Source organism: Schistocerca nitens, chromosome 7, assembly GCF_023898315.1.
Source record: "Schistocerca nitens isolate TAMUIC-IGC-003100 chromosome 7, iqSchNite1.1, whole genome shotgun sequence".
NCBI lineage: Eukaryota > Metazoa > Arthropoda > Insecta > Orthoptera > Acrididae > Schistocerca > Schistocerca nitens.
Genome location: NC_064620.1, coordinates 357,152,822 through 357,176,513, shown reverse-complemented (window position 1 = coordinate 357,176,513; position 23,692 = coordinate 357,152,822). Strand labels below are relative to the sequence as shown.

General features: G+C 40.8%; 1 protein-coding gene across 1 annotated transcript in view; it reads left to right on the top strand.

The window, feature by feature from the left end:
* Positions 1-23,692, top strand: part of LOC126195620 (protein bark beetle) — a 197,229-nt gene that overhangs the window by 99,521 nt on the left and 74,016 nt on the right. The window contains exons 21-23 of the mRNA XM_049934246.1: positions 5,647-5,888; positions 14,576-14,741; positions 18,271-18,508. Of these exons, the coding sequence (XP_049790203.1) occupies positions 5,647-5,888; positions 14,576-14,741; positions 18,271-18,508 (646 nt within the window). The remainder of the gene's footprint in view (positions 1-5,646; positions 5,889-14,575; positions 14,742-18,270; positions 18,509-23,692) is intronic.

The following is a 23,692-nucleotide window of genomic DNA, read 5'->3' as shown; positions in this document are numbered from 1 at the left end:
GTGGCTTGTCTGTGCAGTCAAGAATATTACTCTTGGGGTAATATTTTATAAAAGCCTTGTAAATATATAGATTGGACAAAATGATCATTGAGCCAAGTGCTACACTGTATGTCTACCAGCTAAAGCTGGAGATAATATGGAGGTACTTCAGCAACCAAAAGCGAGAATGGTCTGACAAGTAAATCAGAATCGTTCTTCATCGTAGAAGCTCTTGAGAACCAATGATTAAATGTTTCAGTTATTGAAATACAGTCAGTCATGTCTTGTCCATAAATGACTGCCTCGTGTTCCATAAATGTTCCATGTCACGAACTTGAAGCTGATTTTTATTTAATAGCATCAATCTTGTCCATGATATCTGTTACCAAATGATATTCCCCTTGCATTAAAAGACATAATGAAATTAAATAATTTGTGATTTGTAACATAAAATATTATGCCACTGTTCTATATTTCCTAAACTCAGTTTGTTCCATAATGGCCACCTTAAGTTCAGCCAGCAATCACTATCATTCATCAAAAGGCAAGTGCATTATATCATCTGTGTGGCTGGTGTTTTAATGATGTTCTAATGAAAGTTTTTCCACTCATAACAGTGGAAGGACATATTAAGCCTTGAAACTACCATTCAGTGTTGAATGATGTGGTCTCTCCACAGTGGTATTCTTAATGTAGATCTCAAATATAATTTAACATAATTGGTCTTGTTAGTGAACTGTAACCAGCCGACTGTGTTGTTCTTGTGATGTCCAACTGTATCTGCTCCTCACCCCTTAGTACAAACTCACCACTACTCTCAGAGCACTAGGCAGGAGTGCGGCTGGAAAACTTTCACTTCCAGAGTGCTATTTGGCTGGGCCTGGACTACTAGGTCTAAACCTGATTACTAAATTTTTTTGTTGGTGATGTACCATGAAACCTGTGCCAAACTCGTGCTTCCTCCCACTGTAACTGTAAAATATGTTAACTTCTCTCTTTTCTATGTCTTCGCTTCCAGTCCACCTTACTTCTTGCAGCACTATGATGCTCTGCTCCAATCTCATTATTTGATCCAGCAGCACTCTCAAGACTCCTGGGAATCCAGTTGTCCACAGGACTACCTCAGCACCATGCAGACACTTCATAGAGGTATTTGCCATATGCAGATGAGCATTGTCATGTTGAAAAATGGCACCATGATACTGTCATGAGGACACAGGATGTCCTTGACCTTCATTGTGCTGTCAGATTTCCCTCAATGATACCAGCTGTGACTTGAAGCCATACCCAATGGCTCCCCACACAATGACACCCGGAGTAACACAGCTGTATCTCTCCAGACAGAAGAATGGGGCCTCTCCCCAGGACACTGCCATATTTACTGACAATTGCCATCTGAGGTAGGGCACAAACACACTTCATCGCTGAACACAGTGCGATGCCATTCATCAGCAATCCATGCTTCCTGGTCATGGCACCACTCTGAACATAGCTGTTTGTGTAGTAGTGTTAAAAGCAGCCTGCTCATGGGACTGCAGTTCCCAGGTCCAGCCTCTAGTAGTCTCTGACCATTGGTGTGGGATGACATGAATATTGCAGGCAGTCCAGTACTTGTCCTCATATGGGAAGTTTGGCTGTGAAGGGGTTACAGTGTGCTTGGTGTGCAATATGGCGATTCTCCTTTGTGGTGGTCAGACACGGTTGACCAGAACCTTGGTGACAAGTAAGCCTGCCCTCACATCCCCATGCAATCCAACTTCAAGGTGCTGTCACAACAGAATGTCCCACAAATCTGGATATTGCATTATTTGAATAGTTAGCCAAGTGGAGACTCACAATGAGACTTCTTTCAAACTTGTGTCACTTGCTGATAACTCTGTCTCACACAAGTAAACAAGTGGCATCTCTGTGTCCTATGCGGTGATCACTCGACATCTGACACTCTTCACTCCCGCTATATACCATACCAGGTCTGGTAACAGAACTGAACATGAACAACACTAATGCACTCTGGTGGCTGTTCTGCCTGTCGCAGAGAATTGCAACTTTCAATCATCACACACACACACACACACACACACATCTGAGGATAGCCGTTCACTGTAGATATTGTATCATAGACACAGTAGTCCCTTTGTTCAAAGATGTCACTAAACCCGCCCAAAGATGTAAACTACCATGCATGAGCAGTGTCTATTAGATGGAGGGGGTCCGACAGCCGATCAGTTCCAGTCATCCACCAGGAAGGAGGTACATGGGTCATGTCGTCTGTAGTTCAACCATGCCTATACGGTCAGTACCAGGGATCAATCATGTCTGGATTGTTACTTTGTGCCCGAAAGGGCTCACAACAAGTGAAGTGTCCGGGCACCTCAGAGTGAACCAAAGTGATGTTGGTTGGACATGCAGAAGATACAGAGAGACAGGAACTGTCAATGACACACCTCGCTCAGGCCGCCCAAGGGCTACTACTGCAGTGGATGACTGCTACCTATGGATTGTGGCTCGGAGGAACCCTGACAGCAACGCCACCATGTTGAATAATGCTTTTCATGCAGCCACAGGATGTCATGTTATGACTCAAACTGTGCACAATATGCTGGATGATGCGCAACTTCACTCCCGATGTCCATGGCGAGGTCCACCTTTGCAACCACAACACCATGCAGCACGGTACAGATGGGCCCAACAACATGCCGAATGGACCGCTCAGGATTGGCATCACGTTCTCTTTACTGATGAGTGTCACATATGCCTTCAACCAAACAATCATCGGAGACGTGTTTGGAGGCAACACAGTCAGGCTGAATGCCTTAGACACACTGTACAGTAAGTGCAGCAAGATGGAGGTTCCCTGCTGTTTTGGGGTGGCATTATGTGGGGCCGACTTACGCCATTGGTAGTCATGGAAGGTGCCACAACGGCTGTACGATACGTGAATGCCATCCTCTGACCGACAGTGCAACTATATTGGCAGCATATTAGCGAGGCATTCATCTTCATGGACGACAATTTGCATCCCCATCTTGCACATCTTGTGAATTACTTTCTTCAGGATAATGACATTGCTCGACTTGAGTGGCCAGCATGTTCTCAAGACAGGAACCCTATCGAACAAGCCTGGGATAAATTGAAAAGGGCTGTTTATGGATGACGTGACCAACCAACTACTCTGAGGGATCTAGGCCTAATTGCCGTTGAGGAGTGGGACAATCTGGTCCAACAGTGCCTTGATGAATTTGTGTATGGTATACCACGACGAAAACAGGCATTTATCAATGCAAGAGGATGTGCTATTTGGTATAGAGGTATCGGTGTGTACAGCAATCTGGACCACTACCTCTGAAGATCTTGCTGTATGGTGGTACAACATGCAATGTGTGGTCTTCATGAGCAATAAAAAGGGTGGAAATGATGTTTATGTTGATCTCTATTCCAATTTGGGGGCTCTGGAACTCTCGGAACCAAGGTGATGCAATTTTTTTTTGTTATGTGTATATTGCTGTGTCTTGCTGCTGTAATTGCAATAAAACTTGTTTTTGCGGCTTAAGTACATGCACCTAATACATGAAAACTGTGTCCAAGAAACTGAAATTTGGGCAAAAAAATGTACTAAAGTGTGTAAACTTTCTGATTATAAAGAGTGAAACAATTTTATTATTAAATTAATTCATTTTGGAAAGGCAGTTCCAGCTTCCAGACTTTGTAAATTACACTCTCTAATATATTTTTTTTATTAGATTTTCCTAAACAACAATGGCATTTTTTCTAACTAGTTATGTATGGACCCAGGCATTGCTACCAGATGCATGACAGAAATTTGTAATGGTGTTCCCGACATAGGATTGTACAGAATTCACACAGCAGCCAAATTTGGTTTGGTGCCAGGTGGAAGTACAAGTGATCTTCTACATGTGCTGAAACCTGAGTTCAGCTCCAGTAGAGATCTCTCAAAATATTACTACCACTATCGTGTAGCGGCATCTTTATCTCTGCCCAACTTCTGCATATAGCCTTCATAATGAGACAACCCTGGTGTGAACCCTGGTAGTTTCTGCATACCATCAGTCACCACTCGAACAGATAGCTCAATTAAGTATTGATGGAATTTACAGTGTGTAATCTTGCAGCAGTTCTGAGAGCCATATATTTAATGAATCTCCTCGGAAAGACTGAAGTGTACCACTTTAAAAATTGTGATTTTCTTTTCTCTTTGTTGTTGGACTGGACTATGTTACAGCACACAATAGTACAGTCTGTTAGTTGTTACTCAATTTATTTTTTTCTTGTTCTGCTTTAACTATTTTTTTTCCTTCATCATCCATTTTTCCTTTCTCTTCCTGATATTAAGTTAACAAACTATTCAAGCAGCTTAATTTTCTTTCCGCTTCTCACCTACATCCCTTCTCAGGACTTACGGTAACCGTAGGCTCTATTTCTCATGCTCATAATTTATGACATTTTGACTGATTTCTTTAAATGGAAATGCTGGTACTTACAGCTCTTGACATTAAAATGTTTTGAGCTGTTTCTTTGATTGCAACACAGAGATTCATTTGAACATGATCACGCCTCCCTCTGATCCTGAGAACTGGCTCGCACAGCCAGCTAGTGAGAGACTTACTACTGGATACGAAATCTGTATCATGGCACAACTTGGAGGTTTTCACTTACACATCAAGTTTCATGAGAGGTGTATATTATGATAGGTGTCCAAATCTTCATTATCTGTTTGGCAGTTATCCATCTATTAAGTAACATGTACATTACATAGCTATTAAAAAATATGCATTGTTAACATCAGCAGTAACTAAAAGAATAGAGGTTGAATATGTAGTCAGAAAGATTAATGAAGAAGGGGATGTTAATATTGAAACTCACAACCATTTATAATGGCGAAGAGTAAATAGGGATCTGGGGTTTGATTAACAAACATAAGATCTGATTTTGAGTCTTGGAATTAAATGAAAAATTTTTAGATCATCTGTTGTCTTCAACTGTGAGATAGTACCACATATTAATTTCTTGCAGTGATTATTATCAGACTATGCATGTATATTGGACTTGAGTTACCACAATATTTGTCAGTATTTGCATGTTTATATTGAATGTTATTTCAGAAGATTCAGCTTTAGTGACCCACAATCCCATTTTGTTTCCTGTACTCATCCAGATAATTTTTGTTGTCATTGTTCCATCGTCAGCAGAACCCAAAAATCTCACCGTAATTGGGGGAGAACAAAATAACAAAGCAAAGGAGCATCTTCACAATAAATTCAATACTGTTAACAGCATTATCAGCTCTTCACATATGGTGGTCTAACGGAGTCACACAGAACTAAAATTAGGTGCACATTTCACACCATGTGAATACAAATTATAGAAAAGGGTTGAAAATAAATATCTAAAAAATGAATGTACTTCAAAAACATCAATAAAATAAGCTTTATGATTTATTCGTAAAGCCTGTGTCTGCGTGAAATGGTATTCTGTGGACATATAATAGGATGTCTACCAAAATGCTGGAAATTTAAGAATTAAGCAATACTTTCCATTGTGTTATAATTGTGAGATATGAATATTAATATTAAAGGGTCAAAGGACAGTATGAATCTAGACATTTGTTAGAATTTCAGTGATAGAAAGAATTTCATTATTTTTTTACAGAACACTGATAGCAACCCATCGTTTGCTATTGGATTCCGTGGGGTGCAGAAGGTACAAGTGAGACGGAATTTACTTGGGGACAACACAGTGGACTTTGAGCTGGTTGCTGGAGTACAAACTGCTCATCTGGAAAGTGAAGTGGATGTGGCAGAGAACTGGTGGGGAACAACAAATGCTACTGAGATTCGAGAACGGATCTTTGATTTTGACGACTGGAACAACCATGCTCTTGCTCATTTTCTGTAAGTAATACTTTGTAATATTTCATTTCATGTAATCAAATACTAGTGATAATCCTTTGTACCAGGTGTTGATGTTGCCATCTTTTAATTTTTTTTATGTCTTGCCAAGTCAAAATACAAGAAATATTTCAGTTGATCCAACCTCCTTTTCTCTTTTTCTCTGAAGTATATCTAGTAGGAACAGGAATTTCTCAAGACTCTTTCTACTTATAAAAATAAGCAGATGTACACAGTTTCTTTTGCTTAACTTCACAATGTACACTCCTGGAAATTGAAATAAGAACACCGTGAATTCATTGTCCCAGGAAGGGGAAACTTTATTGACACATTCCTGGGGTCAGATACATCACATGACCACACTGACAGAACCACAGGCACATAGACACAGGCAACAGAGCATGCACAATGTCGGCACTAGTACAGTGTATATCCACCTTTCGCAGCAATGCAGGCTGCTATTCTCCCATGGAGACGATCGTAGAGATGCTGGATGTAGTCCTGTGGAACGGCTTGCCATGCCATTTCCACCTGGCGCCTCAGTTGGACCAGCGTTCGTGCTGGACGTGCAGACCACGTGAGACGACGCTTCATTCAGTCCCAAACATGCTCAATGGGGGACAGATCCGGAGATCTTGCTGGCCAGGGTAGTTGACTTACACCTTCTAGAGCACGTTGGGTGGCACGGGATACATGCGGACGTGCGTTGTCCTGTTGGAACAGCAAGTTCCCTTGCCGGTCTAGGAATGGTAGAACAATGGGTTCGATGACGGTTTGGATGTACCGTGCACTATTCAGTGTCCCCTCGACGATCACCAGTGGTGTACGGCCAGTGTAGGAGATCGCTCCCCACACCATGATGTCGGGTGTTGGCCCTGTGTGCCTCGGTCGTATGCAGTCCTGATTGTGGCGCTCACCTGCACGGCGCCAAAGACGCATACGACCATCATTGGCACCAAGGCAGAAGCGACTCTCATCGCTGAAGACGACACGTCTCCATTCGTCCCTCCATTCACGCCTGTCGCGACACCACTGGAGGCGGGCTGCACGATGTTGGGGCGTGAGCGGAAGACGGCCTAACGGTGTGCGGGACCGTAGCCCAGCTTCATGGAGACGGTTGCGAATGGTCCTCGCCGATACCCCAGGAGCAACAGTGTCCCTAATTTGCTGGGAAGTGGCGGTGCGGTCCCCTACGGCACTGCGTAGGATCCTACGGTCTTGGCGTGCATCCGTGTGTCGCTGCGGTCCGGTCCCAGGTCGACGGGCACGTGCACCTTCCGCCGACCACTGGCGACAACATCGATGTACTGTGGAGACCTCACGCCCCACGTGTTGAGCAATTCGGCGGTACGTCCACCCGGCCTCCCGCATGCCCACTATACGCCCTCGCTCAAAGTCCGTCAACTGCACATACGGTTCACGTCCACGCTGTCGCGGCATGCTACCAGTGTTAAAGACTGCGATGGAGCTCTGTATGCCACGGCAAACTGGCTGACACTGACGGCGGCGGTGCACAAATGCTGCGCAGCTAGCGCCATTCGACGGCCAACACCGCGGTTCCTGGTGTGTCCGCTGTGCCGTGCGTGTGATCATTGCTTGTACAGCCCTCTCGCAGTGTCCGGAGCAAGTATGGTGGGTCTGACACACCGGTGTCAATGTGTTCTTTTTTCCATTTCCAGGAGTGTATATTTGAACATCAAACTTTTACAAAACTCATTCTCCACATAAACAAACACTATCAAGTAAGTCTCTTCACATCTCTAAAGGTTAGAAACAAAGTTCATTTAGACATAAGGTAAGGTTAGCTTGATAACCATGTCCTTTTTGAATATGAATCTGAATACATGTATTACCCTTCCTAAGTCCAAAACAAGCATTAATTAACAATATCTCAACTGTTCTTTTTTTCCACTACAATTGTCAAAGCTATAAAACAGCACAGAATACATAAACACTCCTTGTTCTTTCAATATGGCTTCCATGCCGTGACCGGCAAACACTAGTCGGTACCGTTCGACTGCCACGTCTATAGTTGTCTCACGATAAACTACAAACCTGCACACACAGACAGGTGATGTGCAGTAAATAGGCTCTCTCACACTTCTATTTAAAATATCATGTGTTCGAGATGGTTGAAGGCTGAGTGGTTCTCGAATTTATGTGGAAATTCTCGAAACACTACACTATCCTGTTCTGAAGCAGTAATCCATTTGTAACAAATGATGTGTGTATGTTTCACAAATCACAGAATTATATTGTATAAAGATCGCCAACACAGTTGAGAGTGTGCCCTTGCTTGCAGAATAAATAAAATGTAGACATAGTGGAAAGAACAACAAACACATTCATAAAACAAGGAAAACAGGAAAACAATTATCATTGGAACACTTTAGAACTTTTTTACATCAAAGCAGAAAAAGATAGTTTCCAAATTTTTCAAAAGTTGATAAAAGCACAGACGAAAGTTAAAAATGAGCAACACGTGTATAAAATGAGGAAAAATAAACTGACAGTAGGAACACTCTTCTCAATATACACATTGACAGTGATTTTTTTGCGTTTCTTTTCTATTTTTAACATTAATTACAATTGGATTAAGTCATTTGACTACATCAAGAAAAGAATAGATTACTACTCATACCCTATAAAGCAGACGTTGAGTCGCAGATCAACAGAACAAATAGGCTGCTATGCATTTGAGCTTCCTACCCCCATGGACCATGGACCTTGCCATTGGTGGGGAGGCTTGCACGCCTCAGCGAAATAGATAGCCATACCGTAGGTGCAACCACAAAGGAGGGGTATTTGTTCAGAGGTCAGACAAACGTGTCGTTTCTGAAGAGGGAGGGGCAGCAGCCTTTTCAGTTGCTGCAGGGGTAACAGTCTGGATGATTGACTCATGTGGCCTTGTAACATCAACCAAAACAGCCTCGCTGTGCTGGTAACTGTGAACAGCTGAAAGCAAAGAATAAACCACAGCTGTACAGTATGGTTAAATGATGATGGCATCCTCTTGGGCAAAATATTCTGAGAGTAAAATAGTCCCCCATTCGGACTATTCAGGAGAACATCATTATCAGAAGAAAGAAAATTGGCATTCTGCAGATCAGAGCATGGAATGTCAGAGCCCTTTATTGGACAGGTAGATTAGAAAATTTAAAAAGGGAAATGGATAGGTTACAGTTAGATATAGTGGGAATTAGTGAAGTTCGGTGGTAGGAGGAACAAGACTTCTGGTCAGGTGAATACAGGGTTATTAATACAAAATCAAATAGGGGTAATGCAGGAGTTGGTTTAATAATGAATAAAAAATAGCAATGCGGATAAGATACTATGAACAGCATGTTGTTGTTGTGGTCTTCAGTCTAGAGACTGGTTTGATGCAGCTCTCCATGCTACTCTATCCTTTGCAAGCTTCTTCATTTCCATGTAACTACTGCACCCTACATCCTTCTGAATCTGTTTAGTGTATTCATCTCTTGGTCTCCCTCTATGATTTTTACCCTCCACGCTGCTCTCCAACGCTAAATTGGTGATCTCTTGATGAACATGTCCTACCAACTGATCCCTTCTTCTAGACAAGTTGGGCCCTAAATTCCTCTTCTCCCCAGTTCTGTTCAGTACCTCCTCATTAGTTACGTGGTCTACCCATCTAATCCTCAGCATTCTTCTGTAGCACCACATTTTGAAAGGTTCTATTCTCTTCTTGTCTAAACTATTTATTGTCCACATTTGATATCCATACATGGCTACACTCCATACAAATACTTTGAGAAAAGACTTCCTGACACTTAAATCTATACTTGATGATAACAAATTTCTCTTCTTCAGAAACGCTTTCCTTGCCACTGCCAGTCTACATTTTACATCCTCCGTACTTCGACCATCATCAGTTATTTTGCTCCCCAAATAGCAAAACTCATCGACTACTTTAAGTGTGAGCAAAATAACTGATGATGTGAGCAAAATAACTGATGATGGTTGAAATAGAGAGGATATAAAATGTAGACTGGCAATGGCAAGGAAAGCGTTTCTGAAGAAGAGAAATGTGTTAACATCGAGTATAGATTTAAGTGTCAGGAAGTCGTTTCTGAAAGTATTTGTATGGAGTGTAGCCATGTATCGAAGTGAAACATGGACGATGAATAGTTTGGACAAGAAGAGAATAGAAGCTTTCGAAATGTGGTGCTACAGAAGAATGTTGAAGATCAGGTGGGTAGATGATGTAACTAATGAGGAGGTATTGAACAGGATTGGAGAGAAGAGAAGTTTGTGGCACAACTTGACTAGAAGAAGGGATCGGTTGGTAGGACATGTTCTGAGGCAACCAGGAATCACAAATTTAGCATTGGAGGCAGCGTCGAGGGTAAAAATCGTAGAGGGAGACCAAGAGATGAATACACTAAGCAGATTGAGAAGGATGTTGGTTGCAGTAGGTACTGGGAGATGAAGGAGCTTGCACAGGATAGAGTAGCATGGAGAGCTGCATGAAACCAGTCTCAGGACTGAAGACCACCACAACAACAACAACAACGACTTTAAGTGTCTCATTTCCTAATTCAATTCCCTCAATATCACCTGTCTGATCACCTGCAGCCATTCATGACCATTTAGCATTCCTACTGACTTGGGCAATTCCAGCAGGACAATGCAACACTCCACACGTCCAGAACTGCTACAAAGTGGCTCCAGGAACACTCTTATGAGTTTAAACACCTCTGCTGTCCACCAAACTCACCATACATGAACATTATTGAGCATATCTGGGATGCCTTGTAGCGTGCTGTTCAGAAGAGATCTCCAACCCCTCGTACTCTTACTGATTTATGGACAGTCCGTTAGGATTCATGGTGTGAGTTCCCTCCAGCACTACTTCAGAAATTAGTCGAGTCCATGTCAAATCGTGTTGCGGCACTTTTGCATGCTTGCGGGGGTCCTACACGATAGTAGGTAGGTGTACCAGTTTCTTTGGCTCTTCAGCGTATATTGTCCTTCAATTCGAGCACCTGGATTTAAGGTTTACAGTAACAACATAGAAAAATGTAATGCCTGGGAGGAGTTGCATTATCCTCATTTTGCTTTTGTTGATGTTCATCTTATAGCCTCCTTTCAAGACACTGTCCATTCTGTTCAACTGCCAACTGCTCTTCCAGTTCCTTTGCTGTCTCTGACAGAATTACAACGTCACTGGAAAACCTCAAAGTTTTTATTTCTTCTCCATGGATTTTAATTCCTACTCCAAATTTTTCTTTTAGTTCCTTTACTGCTTGGTCAGTGTATAGATTGAGTAACATTGGGGATAGGCTACAACCCAGTCTCACTTCCCTCCAAACCACTGTTCGATTTAATGCTCCTCGACTATTATAACTGCATAGTGAACGCATTATTGTAGCCATGATATACACGAAGCCCATGCCTACCACAGTAGTACAAGTTTATATGCCAACTAGCTCCGCAGATAATTAATAGATTGAAGAAATGTATGATGCAATAAAAGAAATTATTCAGATAGGTAAGGGAGACGAAAATTTAATAGTCACAGGGGACTGGAATTCAATAGTAGGATAGTAGGAAAAGGATGAGAAAGAAAAGTAGTACGTGAATATGGACTTGGGGGCAAAGAATGAAAGAGGAAGCTGCCTGGTAGAATTTAGCACAGAGCATAACCTAATCATTGCTAACACTTGATTTAAGAATCATGAAAGAAGGTTGTATATGTGGAAGAGGCCTGGAGACACTGGAAGGTTTCAGATAGATTATATAATGGTAAGACAGACATTTAGGAACCAGGTTTTACATTGTAAGGCATTTCCAGGGACAAATGTGGACACTGACCACAATTTATTGGTTATGAATTGTAGATTAAAACTGAAGAAACTGCAAAAAGGTGAGAATTTAAGGAGGTGGGACCTGGATAAACTGGAAGAACCAGAGGTTCTAGAGAGTTTCAGGGAGAGCATTAGGGAACGATTGACAAGAACAGGGGAAAGAAATACTGTAGATGAAGAATGAGTAGCTTTGGGAGATGAAATAGTGAAGGTAGCAGAGGATCAAGTGTGTAGGGCTAGTAGAAATCCTTGGGTAACGGAAGAGATATTGAATTTAATTGATGAAAGGAGAAAATATAAAAATGCAGTAAATGAAGCAGATAAAAAGGAATACAAACATCTCAAAAATGAGATCAACAGGAAGTCCAAAATGGCTAAGCAGGGATGGTTAGAGGACAAATGCAAGGATGTAGAGGCATATATCACTAGGGATATGGTAGATACTGCCTACAGGAAAATTAAAGAGACCTTTGGAGAAAAGAGAACCACCTGTATGAATATCAAGAGCTTAGATGGAAAACCAATCCTAAGCAAAGAAGGGAAAGCAGAAAGTTGGAGAGAGTATATAGAGGGTCTATACAAGGGCGATGTACTTGAGAGCAATATTATAGAAATTGAACAGGATGTAGATGATACTGCATGAATAATTTGACAGAGCACTGAAAGACCTAAGTCAAAACAAGGCCCTGGGAGTAGACATCATTTCATTAAAAGTAGTGATAGCCTCGGAAGAGCCATCCATGACAAAACTCAACCATCTGGTGAGCAAGATGTATGAGACAGGTGAAATACCCTCAGACTTCAAGAAGAATATAATAATTCCAATACAAAAGAAAGCAGGTGTTGACAGATGTGAAAATTACTGAACTATCAGTTTAATAAGTCAGAGCTGCAAAATACTAACATGAATTCTTTACAGAAGCCCACACTTCTCACTCATGGTAAAATCTTACAGCCACTGGAAAAAACTATATGTCTATGTTACCTAAGTTCAGTTATACCAGTAGAACTATTTATAGAACTAACAATAGTGCTCTCAAAATTCTCTGTCTACTAAGAAAGCAACTACCTGTATTAATAATATTACACCACAGCTAATAACTATACCAACAAAACTTCAACAAAAAATTATTAGCTAAAACCAAAAATTCAACACTCATTGAAGTTAAAACACTGACTGAAAATTTTACTGAAATATTTCAATAGAAACAATAAGAAACGTCAACTGAAAACTAAAGCATGAAATTTACTAAACAACTTCCATGCACAGAAAACTCTAAAAAACATAGCGAGCAAACATTTCCAAAAGTTATTAAATCGTTATTTTGCCACAAACAGCACGAAACACTGCTGAATTCTATTAAATTTAATAACTGTGTAACAGTGCACAAATAACTTTGTCAGTGCTTAGCTTTATAACCACTAGAGCTGCAACTGCATGCTGCAAAATCTAAACACTCTACTGAGGTGTTAGGTTTGGAGGGTCTACTCTCCATAGGATAGTGGGCTAGCAGGTGCAGCACCTCAGGAGAGGGTTTTTTTTTGGGGGGGGGGGGGGGGGTTGCAAAAATGGAAAAATGGTGAGGAGAGAACTAGAGAAAGGGAAAGAGCTATGCAGGAGTGCTGCAAGGATGAAGGACTGTGTGTTTGGAGTGGGAGCAGGGAATGGGATAGAGGCAGGTAGTGGACAGAGACTAGTGAACATTGAGGCCAGGGGTTTACAGGAACTAAAGATGTGTTGCATCATGAGTTATTACACAAACAGTTCAGAAAAGCCAGTGTTGTTGGGAGGAATTCAGATGACATAGGCTGTGAAGTAGTCATTGAAATCAAGCACATCGTGTTGAGTGGCATGCTCAGCAACTGGATGGTCCATCTGTCTCTTGGCCAGAGTTTGGCAGTGGCCATGCAAATGGACAGACAACTTGTTATTGGCCATGCCCAATAAAATGCCACTCAGTGGTTTGGAGCTAAGTTAATAGATCTCATAGGTGCTTTCACAGGCAGCCATGCCTTACATGGGCTAGGAGATGCCTGTGATGGGACTGGAGTAGGTGATAGTGGGAGGATGTGTGGTACTGGTCTTACTGGAATGATATTGCATAAGTTGGATGGACAGCAGAATACCATTGTCGGGAGGGTAGTATTGGTTTGTGAAGGCCTTAGTGACACCACTGGCATATTGGAGAGGGACTGATCATCACTACAGTTGTGACAACAAATGGTGGCTATGCTGTATGGAAAGTGCTTCTTACTTTGGAATATGTGGCACATATCAAAGAGGAGATATTGTTGGTCGATTGTAGGCATAATGTGGATGGAGGTACCGATGTAGCAATCCTTGAGCTGGAGGTTGACATTTAGGAAAGCGGCTTGTTGGGCTGGGGAGCACAAGATGAAGCGAATGAAGGTGAAGGTATGGAGGTCCTCTGGGTGTCCTCATTCTTGGTCCAGACCATGAAGATGTCATCAGTGAATCTGAACCATATGAAGAATATCTGTATATTATTGACATGTCACATAATAATTATTAAATGGAACAATGTGGTGCCAGCCCAGCCCCCCCCCTCCGCCCCCCCTTTCCCCCCCCCCCCCCCCACACACACACACATACCTACAAGTCTCAGATTTTAATTGGCTTACCAAATGTGGAACAGAAAAAAATAACGCGAGGTTACTGAGCTCATTCAGCAGCATCACTGTCAAAACATTAGTAGAAGATAGTTGAAGAAATGACATTGCAAGTATCCAAAAAGTTTTGTGATATTTGATATACTCCATGAAAGCCTTCAATCTAAAGGTTCTTAAATTACCTTAATTTATATCTCAGTTTTTGTGAAACGATTTTTTTTTTTTTTTCAGACCATTTCTTACTGAAGACTCACTGGACTCATCGGTATCAGTGTCATGGGAAACACCAGTTCCTGTTGACCCTGACAACCTGCATGGTCGACTTGATAAATCAATGACGCTGAATTACAGAGAACAACCATACATTGTGCGATCCGATCTCACAATTTTACCACAGGTCAGTGACAGATTATACCTGTTTATTGATTATTCATTGTTTATGTTACATGTGGTATTCAAACCAATACACTGGTTAGTACAGAAAGTGAAAGGACAAGGACATACAGTCTATTTAGGGAGAGGAAAGATCATAGCAAAATTTATAGCAAAGTGCAGGTTATAACACATAAGATTAGTGGAATTTATATTTGTCCAAAAATATTGTAGCTTCATAAGAATACATTAAATGATTAGTTCTCTACATAAACTGAATAATAATGAAGTAAATTTGCTTACACTGACTGGAATAGCTTTGAAATTTTCATGCCACATTCATCCGTTTGTCATCCAGAGAAAAAGCCGACTCAGTTATATTTCTACCTCGTTCTACACATAGTCTAAAAGCTATCCGGCTTTTAAAACTAGATTGAAATAGCTCATGTAATTCTTTTACCAATATTTTAGCCAGTAGCAGAAGGTAAGGTGCTTATTAACTACTATTCAGTCACTTCTCAGATGTAAGTTACCATGAATATTAAAATAGCCCTGGTCATCATATTTTCATAGTTTACCTTGATTGTTTTATTTTTTCTCATGTGGTTTTGACTAACTCACATGGCAAAGCTCCAGGGACAAATGTAAGTTAATGATGTGCTCAGCTGAACTTGCCTATATTTCCTGAACTATATGTTGTGTTTTCATTTGGCTGCACATACATGAAAGTTTTTGGATAATCAATGTGGGCTCCTCTGGTTGCACCAGTAACATCTAGACCAGGGATTTCCAGACTATAGCTTGTTCACCTTCTAATGAATCCTGAGGTGGTGGAGGGGGGGGGGGGGGGTCTGCAAAATGCTGAGCAGTGACTGTTGCAGGAGTGAGGAATGATATCAGAGCAATAATTTTTGCCATCTTTGTCACTGTAATGTAACACCCAACAAAGCGACGATAACAACAAAAAATTGGTACACCACATTACACTTGCAGCAGTTGCAAAGTGGCACAAAAATTTTTGGATAAGCAACAAGACTTTATCAAAATATTGCCAACATCAAAAGAAGATTAATCATTCCCGTCCAAGGAAGTGATGGCTGGTGAAGGGAGGGGGTGAGGAGGGTACATTCAGATCTTCCTGTGTCCTGCATAAATCCAGAAAAAAACATTTTGCAGCAAATCCATTTTCTTTAACATTATATATATTCTACTCTTTATCAATCAGTTTTCTCACTATCATTTTAGTTTAAAAATTTCTCACTATCATTTTACTTTAAGAATAAAGTATGAGAAAAATTTACTTATATCAGTTCCATGTTTTGTTTACTTGTATGCTTATCACCTGAAATGTCCTTGTGCACCGTCAGTGGTACGTGTACCAGTGTCTGGGAACCCCTGATGCAGAAGGTAGCCGAATTTATCCAACACTAGATGATGACTGTCTTAGAGATCACCACAGCTGTGATATGTTTTCTGAGGTCTTTCAAATCTGTGGGAATAGATAGTATGTATGCTCCATCTTTCACAAACCGCAACAAGAAAAAATTTCAGGGTGTGAGATCAAGAGGCACCAGTGGCCAGAAGTGAAGTACTAAGTCTCCATTCCCTGTGAGACTTATCCAATGTTGAGGTACATATTCGTTCAGTAAAAATCGAACATTCAGATGCCAATGGGGTGGAGTTTCATCCTGCTCTAAAATTTAATCTCTTGAACCTTCATTCATTTGAGGAACAAGCTATGTTCCAAGCTCACTGGAATGTGTTCCACATGTTACTCCAATGCAGATGGTTGGCCTGGGCTTTTACCATTACATAGAGAACCAGTTTCATCAAATTGTTTATTCCAACAACCAGTGCTCTCTCTCACTGGAGGTACAACTTACGGCAAAATTCTCATTGCACTGCAGTCACAGACTTGCTGTTACTGAACACATGAATATAAAAATCCTGTGTTACATAGTAGCCATCTTGCTTTCAACTGATGCAGTATATGCTGCAGACAATATGGTGCTGAAGTGCTTCAGTGGTAGTATCTGAAACTTTACGATATCCTCTTTCAAATATAGAAATATACTTGGCAGAATTCAAGTACAGTATATAGTGCAGGAAATATAGCCAACTAAAATGGTGTCCATCTTTTTAAATCACCCTGTATTTTGATGGCCAGCTCAGACGTCTTCTTCAGGTCTGACAATTTTGCTGTTATGTGTAGTCAATGCATAGACTCCAACCAGTCTCATTGCTTGTGTTTCCAGGTGTTCAGCCAGGTTATTATTTCCATTTCATGCACAATATTTTGATGACTGAGCTAGTCATCTTCTTCAGGTATTGAGAATTGTGCTGTTACGTGTACCAGTCCAGCAATAAAAATGGCCTATCCTTGGGCTATGACAAATGAAATACCTCGATGAAGCAGTATGTAAAAATGAGGAAAAGGTAACCACTCACCTATAGTGGATTGATGCGCAGAGCAGAGTAACACAACAGAAAATAGCATTCACACTAGCTTTCAAGCAGTAGCTCTTTTTCTAACAATAGTACACACATTCACTCATATAACCATACACACCCAAATGCACACTCCTGTGGCCATGGCAGGATTTGACAGGTGTATGTGTTTGGGTGCCTGTATGAATGTGTTTACTATTGCTAGAAGAAGAGCTAGTGCTCGAAAGTGAGTGCAAATGCTGCTTTCTGTTATATGTTACTGTGATCCGTGGATTGATCTGCTACAGGTGAGTGGTTTCCTTTGCCTTATTTCACGCAAAAAAATGACAAGTATTATGTAGCTTCCTTTAATTTCATAAAGTACCAAACAAATTCTGTATATGTTTCATGTAGCACAATATGGCATTCTTGTATGACTGTATGATCAAATTCCTCCCTTTCATACATCTACATGAACTACACTACCAGAATCATTTCTAAACCATTCCTGACCTGTTCCTCTGATTTTCTACATTATATCGCAAATGTGTTCTCATCATCCACGTACCCAAGGTCTTTACTCACTCCAATCAGGCTGCAGCAACAGGGGACAAAGATGACTATGTGAATTTAGAAGGAAGGAAAAAACACTGTTAAATGGGTAGTTCCGTTTTGCTGAGCATTTTTTTGTGTAAATTTTGTTTATTTGCACATCTCTTCACTCTCCTCTCATGTAAAAGCTTTATCACTGTTATCTCTTTCTTGATCTGTTGTTAAAACATGTAAGTCCATTAGTAGACATACAACATTCCAATTCCCTGTTACTTTTGCTTTTCCAGTCTTTTGCTAATATCTTGCATTTACTCACATTGGTTTGTGTGTTATGGTGTCTCAGTAGGAAACATTTAATGTTATCAGATATATGAAGAAGTATAATTACCATCAATTATGTTCAAGTGTGATACGCATTTGTGTGAAAAGATGGAAAACTACTTTTTTTTTAATATAATTGTAATCACCCACACACATTGTGACAGTAGTGAAATGTTTCCCACACTGTGTAAGGGATTTAATAATGAAGCTGTTTCTGCTAGTATCTTTCCTTTAAATACCTTGTTTGTTCACAGGTAACCCTGTCACTATCTCCAGGTGTGGTGATTGAATTTGCACCAAATGTGGGGATACTGGTTCTGGGCTCACTTAAGGCAAATGGTAGACCAGGTCAAGAAGTTATACTGCGTCCTCTGACACATCAGGCTTCTTCAGACGTGAAAACTCAGATGGCTTCTGTGCTGGCACAAGGTCAGCCTACAGTTCGCCTGTGCACATTGCCAAATAATTGCACAGGGGAAGAAAATATGCAAGGTGAGCAAAACACAGTGGACGAAATAAGGAGGAAGCAGAAGTTGATAACTTCATGTGAAGACAACAGAGCTAACCGATACAGAAGGCACACACACACACACACACACACACACACACACACATATATATATATATATATATATATATATATATATATATATATATATATATATATATATATATATATATATAAAAACAAAGATAATGTGACTTACCAAATGAAAGTGCTGGCAGGTCGACAGACACACAAACAAACACAAACATACACACAAAATTCAAATATATATATATATTGGATGGATATGTGTGTGTGTGCGAGTGTATACCCGTCCTTTTTTCCCCCTAAGGTAAGTCTTTCCGCTCCCGGGATTGGAATGACTCCTTACCCTCTCCCTTAAAACCCACATCCTTTCGTCTTTCCCTCTCCTTCCCTCTTTCCTGATGAGGCAACAGTTTGTTGCGAAAGCTTGAATTTTGTGTGTATGTTTGTGTTTGTTTGTGTGTCTATCGACGTGCCAGCGCTTTCGTTTGGTAAGTCACATCATCTTTGTTTTTAGATACATTTTTCCCACGTGGAATGTTTCCCTCTATTAATATATATATATACACTGTCACAGCTAATGAAATTATACTGGTGCTGTTGTTCAATAAGAATGTAGTGTTGTGTCAAGTAGATTTGGTAAAAGAGAAAGGAGGTGGGTTGAAAGTGGGAGGGGTGGAGAGAGGGATGTATGGCAAATGGCAAAAAGAGCCAGAAAGGGGATAGAAATGTGGGACAGTGAGCTCACTCTGGTGCAGGCAGCTGGTGTATGTTGCACACAAGGACTGGAGGAATGAAGGTGGAGATACAACAGAGGAAGAAGGAAAATGAGGAGAGTAGAAGTGAGATGGGAGCCATGTGGATTGGTGTGGGTGTGGAACAGGGCCTACTGGAGATTGAAGACAATTGTGGGGTTAAAAAATGTTTTGTAAGTACAGTTCTCATCTACATAATTCAGAGAAGGTGCAGTTGGGAGGGGGAATATCCAGATGGCCCCTGTTCTGAAGAAGCCATTGAAGTTGAATGCTTACTGCTCAGCAGTGTGTTCAGCCTTTGTGTGGTCAACTGTGCTCTTTGTCACAGTTTGGCAGTGGCCATTCATTTGGGTAGATAGCTGGTTGGTGGTCATCCTGCCTCTAACAAGGGTTGTACCTTTGATGGGAGTGGGATGGGATGTGCTGACAGACAGATCTTGCCCTTAGGCCTTCCACCAAGAGGTGATTTGTGTGTAAAGACGTGTGGCAGAAGGGTGCACCAAGTTATTTCATAGACTGGGTGGGCAGCAGATTCAGAGAGTGGGGAAGGATTATGACTTTAGAAGTTTCTCATTTGTTGGATGAAGGTAGGCAGTTGAAGCCCTGATTGTTGTTCCAGTCCAGGATGATACTGGGCGGTGAGAGGACTGCTCATTCGCAAGTGACTGGAGGATTAGGAGCATGTGTGGATACGGCATGGGGCATCTCTTTGTGGATAAGGTTTGGAGGGTTGCCTCTGTGTGCAAAAGCCTTGGTAAGACCTTTTGTTCACCATGGTAAATGTGTGACCCGTGGATGGCCAGATTTTATGAAAGTGACTCTTTAATGTGAAAGAATGACAGTAATCAAAGTGTCGTTACTATTGGTGTTTATACTACAGAGCAATGAGACCGGCAGCTGGAACGGCAGATGTAGAAGGTAAACCTCTCCACATTTTCTGCACAATCCCCCCCCCAATTCCTATTCTCAGTGTATATTTCTTTCATCAAAGTTGCAAGCCTGGAGGTCTGCGCCAGTCGAATCATATCCAGCATACTGTGCCTTTGAAGAACCCTGTCAGACACCTGTGCATACAAGAGACTCACATGAAAATGACATGAGTGCCGAAATCTGTAGACAATACATTACAATAAAACTTTTACAGTTGGATGCAAACAATGGTTTTCTATAAACAATTTTTTATGACTGTAGTACCATATATCAAGAAAATGTTTGAATACACTATGGGGAAATAGCAGCCATAGCTCCCTTCTTGGGTCTTTCCATGTTAATGTATTCTCATGTGAATTATAATGTATATTGTAGCTAAATATGTTATTACTGCTCATTTGTTAAATTTCATGGATGCCAGCACAAATGCTGTATTCTTGGCGGCCATCCTGCCTTGTACTGAAAAGTTTTGGAAGGAGAGAGGAAAGGGGAAGTGACAGGAGAGAGTGCAAGAGAGGAAAGAGTGTTATGACAAGAAGCATACCAGGTAATGTTAATTTATTGCTCTCGACAGTCTAAAAGGACACATCACTATTCGTCGCTTCATGATAATCACTGGAAGTGAATTTTAGATGGAGCCATGTTCAGGTTATCCTGCATGGCTGACAACAAGTCTGTTTCTTTTGCTAGTCAGCACTTTCAAACCCCCATTGCCTTTCAAATCCTACCAGATGTGCTTCCTGGCATGAGTTATTGAGGTAAATATCAGGGTGGTGATGATTTTCTTCCTCAGTGATGTGAATTTTTCTCAGAAAAATTTCCCTAGTTGCTACAATGTCAGATCTCTCCATCAGAATTAGTCCTCAATCATTGCATTTTTTGTTCCTTAAACCCAAAAGATTAAGAAATGAATGGCAGTTCCCTATGAAACAATGCTAGTCACCTAATGCATCTGCAACTTTTTGTCTTGCTGGGTACTTGCCACAGTCATAAAATCTGATAACAGTATGATTTACCATGTCCTGCAAATTTTCCAAATCAGTGACTTCTTCTTTCACTAATATCTTTCCTCGGAGACTGTGACTTCATTACTTGACCACCTCTGCAATATTCTCTTTACTATTTGGAGTGAAACACCTCCCCTTTGCTGTTGCAGTCTGTAGTGCTGATAAGATTTTGCCTTTTTTTAAATTATATATAAGATCATGAAGAAATTCATATACCCTGTATATGATGCCCTTTGTTTGGCTCTTTATGTCTGGTAACTGAATGGTCTTAAATAGCAAACATGATTAGCAGTAGTGCACAGTAAAAATCAGGACTCTCTTTACAAATGTTCAACACTTCCGTAGAATGAATGCTTAAGTGAATGATTGGCAGCAACTCAGTTGCAAAGCTGTGGCAGAAGTGGCGCTATGGCAACACACTTAAGAATCACAGATCAAGCCAGACAAGGCCGGAGGCTTCTCATCATTCAAAGGGAAGACGAGGGGTGGGACAGATGACTTTCCCTCACAATCAGGTTTCTGCTTCCTAGTTATAGTGAGCTCCATACAGACAGAGGTTTTTATGAGGCCATTGGAAAGGTGGAGGTCGTTGTCGAGGAAGACGAACAGTGGGCTTGGGAAAATCACATGAAGCTGCTGGGAGAAAAGGCTATGGAGGAATGATGATAGACTGTTGTGGTCCTGGGCCAAGACCATGAACCCAAAGCAGATGAAGGGGCTCATAATCTGGGATTGCCTCTAGATGAGTCATGAAAAGGTTACTATATGAGGGTGTCATGCAACAGCTCACAGTCCACCTAACTAGCTGACTGGTCAGCATGGCTGGATATGGGTCCAATCTCCAGTCCTGCCAGTGATTTTTCTTTGGTAGGGGGACTGGAATGGTGTCCACTCAGGTTCATGATGTCTGTTGAGGAACTATTTCAATGAGAAATTGTGCAATCAAGGTCTGATAATTCAAGAGTGCAGTGTCCTGACCCCATGCTACTCCATACTGCATTCAGATTGACCATTTTGTGGTGAGAATGGCGATGCTTATCATTTGAATGTGAGAGCTCATGACTGTGCTTTGACTTTGTTGCTGTTTTTTCCCTTGAAGAAGAAGAAGAATTTACGGGTAATGATATAATTTATCGTTAGTATAAGGAATGATGATGTGGTGGGCACAGAATCAATAGGTAGAGATACTTTTTTTTATAAATGTAGGTTCAAGAACATGGAGAATGTTTGTGTACAGGGAAGTGGTGTCAATAGTGATGAGTAGGGATCCCACCGGTAATGGTGTGCAAATCATTGACAGATGGTTAAGGAAATGGTTTCCATCCTTAATGTGAGAGGTTAGGCTGTAGGCAACAGGTTTGATGTGTTGGTTAACAAGAGCCAAGATTCTTTCTGTGGGAGCATTGTAGCTAGCCATGGGAGCATTGTAGCTAGCCATCCACAGTGGAACATACAAGATGGTTAGGTTTAAGAATATTTGGTAGCATATAAAAGGCGAACATTTGGAGGAAGGTTCTGGGATGGTCCTGGGGATTAGAGTAGAGATCAGAGGTTTTGCTGGGTATACAATTTATATCCTGTCCAATAACATCTTCTCCTTCAAGCAGACTTTATAACTTACTGAATGAGAGCAATTCTGATATCGGAAATTTAAAATCTGAGTCAATTCCACTAGGCACTCAACTGACCAATCAGTTTGGCCATATGTGGTTCACATCTCTTCTGAAACACTATGACTAAGCAAAAATCTTCTGTAAATCTTATCTGCTGGCTCAGATTATCTGCTAAAATTAGTAATTTTTGCCTGAATAGATAATAAATTTCCCAGTGAAGTTGGAGAATGTTTCATCCTAGGTATAAAACTTGTGTCTTTAATAATTTCAAAATATTGTAAGATATATCTTTTCCGTCAGGTGTGTGTGTGTGTGTGTGTGTGTGTGTGTGTGTGTGTTTAAACTGGAAGAAAGTATTAGCTTGAAAGTTAATGAACAAATCTGTTATTTTATGTAAGTCTTCATACCACATATAATGCTGCCTACACATGAGTAATTGACTATTCTCATTTTTTATTATTTTTTCCAGGCTGTAATTTCAATTATTGTAATGTCATTATCTTTAATGTAGATTCTGCTTCATTACACAAAAGATACCATTAATCCAAATCATGTCTGATTGTTTTTTTTTTCTTCAGTCATATCGTGAAAGTTGTCGGTATAAACTTAATGAAAGTACAAGACTTCTTTAACAGCACTGGCATCATTGGAAATCTTAAAATGTTCATTTATGTTCATCACTGAGTGTTACACTAGCAGAGACCCCAAGAAACACTACCATTTAGTTCTGTTATGCAGAATAATAGATGAGAGTGCATGCACCAAAATAAAGGAACATGATTCTCTGTGTTCTTGCCAGTTTCATTTTTTAAATTATTGTTTCTCAGTTTTTTTCTGCA